This window comes from Cajanus cajan, chromosome 9 (genome assembly GCF_000230855.2).
Source record: "Cajanus cajan strain Asha chromosome 9, NIPB_CcT2T_4, whole genome shotgun sequence".
NCBI classification, from domain to species: Eukaryota; Viridiplantae; Streptophyta; class Magnoliopsida; order Fabales; family Fabaceae; genus Cajanus; species Cajanus cajan.
This window is the reverse complement of record NC_138525.1, coordinates 21,684,803-21,689,097: the sequence shown is the minus strand read 5'-3', so window position 1 is coordinate 21,689,097 and position 4,295 is coordinate 21,684,803. Positions and strand designations below refer to the sequence as shown.

The 4,295-nt window shown below is 48.6% G+C and overlaps 1 protein-coding gene across 1 annotated transcript; it reads left to right on the top strand.

Annotated features, from left to right (window-relative positions):
* The first annotated feature begins 251 nt into the window (after nucleotides 1-251).
* LOC145952007 (uncharacterized) lies at nucleotides 252-716 on the top strand. The gene has a single exon (XM_083064224.1). The coding sequence runs from the start codon at nucleotides 252-254 to the stop codon at nucleotides 714-716; it is 465 nt and encodes a 154-aa protein (XP_082920350.1).
* The last annotated feature ends 3,579 nt before the right edge of the window (nucleotides 717-4,295 follow it).

The window sequence follows — 4,295 nt, the reverse complement described above, 5'->3', positions numbered from 1 at the left end:
TGGCGGTTTCTGGCGAGGCCATAAGCGCCGGCATGATACAAGAACAAGACGGCCAACAGCAATCCGTATACTTCATAAGCCAGGTGCTTCAGGATGCCGAATGCCGATACCAACTCTTGGAAAAGGTAGCGTTGGGACTCCTATATGTTGTTAGGCGCCTTCGGCAGTATTTCCAGAGTCACACAGTGGTGGTCTGAACTGATTGCCCAATTGCCAAAGTGCTGCGAAAACCAGAATTGGCTGGCCGAATGATGGCATGGTCAATCGATCTATTCGAGTTCGACATCCGTTTTGAACCCCGGGGGGCCTTCAAATCACAAAGCTTAGCCGACTTCATCAATGAACTATCACCACTCGGCCACTTTGAAGATAGCACTTGGACAATGCGTGTAGACGGCTCCTCCAACGACCAGGGCAGCGGTGCTGGCATCATCTTGGAAAGCCCATCTGGCATTACCTTGGAACAATCATTGCGTTTTGGCTTCCGGGCGTCCAACAACCAAGCCGAGTACGAAGCTTTGCTGGCCAGGATGAGATTGGCAGTCGAGATGGGGGTTAGAAAAATCACATGTTGGACCGATTCGAAGGTTGTCACCGAACAAGTAAATGACAACTTTCAGGTAAAAGACCCCAATTTTCTCAAGTATTACCATCTTTTCCGGGGAATGAGCAATCAATTCGAAGAGATACAAGTCTCACACGCCGCGCGGGAATAATGAGAGAGCCGACCAATTAGCACGGCTAGCAAGTAGTCGCAAACCGGGACAACTTCGATCGACAATACACTTGGAGTTGCTCACCCCAAGCGTTACACAAGTATGCATGCCGATAGAGGAAGCCCCACAAACATGGATGACTGATGTCTAGAATTCCATTGTTAATGGCTTGGAACCGGCTGATCCGATCGATGCTAAGAAGATCCGAACCCAAGCGGCACACTACTCCGTGGTGGCAGGAGAGTTATACCGACGAGAGTTCTCCACACCCTTATTGAAATGCATTGACCAATAGCAAGCTGATTACATCATGCGAGAAATTCACGAGGGAATTTACGGATCCCACTCAGGTGGAAGGACATTAGCTGCTAAAGTGTTGAGGGCTGGCTATTGTTGGCCGATCCTGAAAACCGATTGTGCCGAGTATGTGAAGAAATGCAAGCAATGCCAACAATACGACAATCTAATACACGCCTCGGCCGAGCAGCTGCACTCGATCAGTGCCCCTTGGCCGTTCGCTCTATGGGGTATCGACATTCTCGGCCCATTCCCATTCGCCAAAGGCCAATGCAAATTCCTAGTAGTGGTTGTTGACTATTTTACCAAGTGGATCGAAGCCGAGCCGCTCGCCACCATAACGGCCGCTAATGTTCAGAGATTCGTATGGAAAAACACCATCACCCAATTCGGCATCCCATACGCAATCATTTTCGACAATGGGCTCCAATTTACGGATAAGAAGTTCAACACCTTCCTTGAGAACCTCGGCATCCAGCACCGATTCACGTCTCTTGAACACCCACAGTCCAATGGTCAGGCCGAAGCAACTAACAAGGTTGTTCTAACCGAACTGAGAAAACGGCTCGGCTCGGCCAAAGGAGCCTGGGCCGAAGAACTTCCTGAAGTTCTCTGGGCGTATAGGTGCACGCCCTAATCAAGCACAAAGGAGACTCCATTCTGATTGGCATACGGCACGGATGCTATGATACTGGTCGAAATGGGCGAACCTTCATTCTGACGGACGCACTTTCACGAAGAATCTAACAATGGCACAATTCGAGCCGAGCTTGACGTCTTAGACGAAGCCCGAGAGAAATCACAGATAGTCGCCAAAGCATGTAAACAGAAAATGACTCGACGATTTAACTCTAAGTTGAAGCTGAGGAACTTCCAAGAAGGTGTTCTCGTGTGGAGGGTAACCGGTTCGGCACGGCGCAACCCGACTAAAGGGAAGTTGGTGGCAAACTGGGATAGCCCATTCCGAGTACGACACGCTCTGAATAACAGCGCGTACAAATTGAAAGAATTGTCTGGCAAGGTCATCGCTCGGACATGGAATTCTACCCATCTGAAGGCATATTACAGTTAGAATTTGATTCATGTACATGTGTAAATGTCTTAGGATGCACTCTTTTCCTTGAACTGGTCTTTTTTCCTCTCAAAAAATTGTGAAGAGAGGTTTTGGCCGGCAAGGTTTTTAACGAGGCATCCAATCATTAATGACAATACAGTTCATCTATCTATGACTCATTTTACATTTTCGCAAAATTTTTTAAAGTCTTCCCTCCCGAGAATCCTCTCGGCCAAGGATGTGGCTTTAATTCAATTATTAAGTCTTCCCTCCCGAGAACCCTCTCGGCCAAGGATGTGGCTTCTAATTTTATCTACAAGTCTTCCCTCCTAAGAACCCTCTCGGCCAAGGATGTGGCTTTATTCTACAAGTCTTCCCTCCCGAGAACCCTCTCGGCCAAGGATGTGGCTTTATTCTACAAGTCTTCCCTCCCGAGAACCCTCTCGGCCAAGGATGTGGCTTCTAATTTTATCTACAAGTCTTCCCTCCTGAGAACCCTCTCAGCCAAGGATGTGGCTTTATTCTACAAGTCTTCCCTCCCGAGAACCCTCTCGGCCAAGGATGTGACTTTCAATTATTAAGTCTTCCCTCCCGAGAACCCTCTCGGCCAAGGATGTGGCTTTCAATTATTAAGTCTTCCCTCCTGAGAACCCTCTCGGCCAAGGACGTGGCTTTAATTGAATTATTAAGTCTTCCCTCTCGAAGAATTCTCTCGGCCAAGGATGTGGCTTTAATTTAATTATTAAGTCTTCCCTCCCGAGAACCCCCTTGGCCAAGGACGTGGCTTCTAATTTAGTTGTTAAGTCTTCCCTCCCGAGAATTCTCTCGGCCAAGGACGTGTTTTTTAAATCAAATTATCGCACGGAATAACTTCTACTTAATAATGTTTGACAAGAAAAGAACATTCCATTACTAAAGGGCTCTATCGGCCCGGCATTACAAAAATCATTGAAAGACGGCTCTATCGGCCGCTACCTAACATACCTAAACAAAAACTTGAAAACATTTAAGATTGGGCCTCAGGCTCCACCTGCGCCAGCATCTCCTCCTCAGCAACTTCCGTATCAGGTTGTTCATTCGGGGGAATGTGAGTCAAGTTTACATATTTCCCCCGATAGAATTCCATAGACACATCAAATTGGGAGTCTGAAGGAAGGCTGCCGAAATGTCGGGCCTGCCGAGCTGCTTGTGTGAAACCGGCTTCGTGCTGAGAGAGAACCTTGCACCTAGCCCTCTCCCGATACGCACTGTAAGACTTCTTCTCGGCTTCTAACTCGCCGGCCAGCGCAGTTGACTTCTCGGCCTCGGCCCTCAACAAATTCTCTAGCCGCTGCACTTGTAGCATCAGATCATCATTCTGACGGCCACGACGGACCATCTCAACTTCGTACTTCTTTATGTTTGACTGCGCCTCAGATAGAGCAGCCAAGGCCTCCTGTATAGACTTCTCCGACTCAAGGAGCTTTCGACGCAGCTCCTCGGCCTCGACGTTCGGTTGCATCATAAGATTCTGAGCCAAGGCCAAGGAGCGAGCTTGGAACTCGCAAAAGAAGGTCCACTTGTTGGCCGAACTCATCTAGCCCAGCATTGCCTGCCCTACCTCCGAGGTCAAGTCTTGACTTAAGTAGTCTTTAGCGCTAACATTAGAGGCCAAGAAGTTCGGACTCACCAACCCTTGAGGAGCCACGAGTGCAGGCAACATTTGTTGTTTCTGCCTCCGCGCCTTGGCCTCGGCCCTCGCCTCGTCGGCCTTCCTCTTAGCCACCCTCGCCTTGTGGGCATCTTGAGTGTTCTTATCCTTCGGCTTTGGTTGGGGCCGGGTTGTCTCACTGGTCGGAGCCCAATTTTCCCCATGTTCGGTTGGCACCAGCGTAGCAGCTCGGCCCCTAATCAGGTTACGAATATCCAAGTCATCACTCCCGCAGCTCGTCATGATATCTGCACAAACATTAGTCAAAATCAATGACAACACTTGAATTTAAACATAAGACAGATGCTATACCAATTAAATCGTCAAGCAGTCGTGATGATTACATCAGTCGAACGAGTTCTTGGCACGCTCCTCTGGGGACATCTTAGACTTGGACACCACGTCATACTTCCTCAGCGTCCGAGTCCAATACAGAGGAAACAACGGTCTCTCCTCGGCATCAAAGAAATACTTGTTGCCTGTGCTCGGCTATATCATAACTTTGAAAAATCCTACTTTAAATCTCTTGTAGGACGTC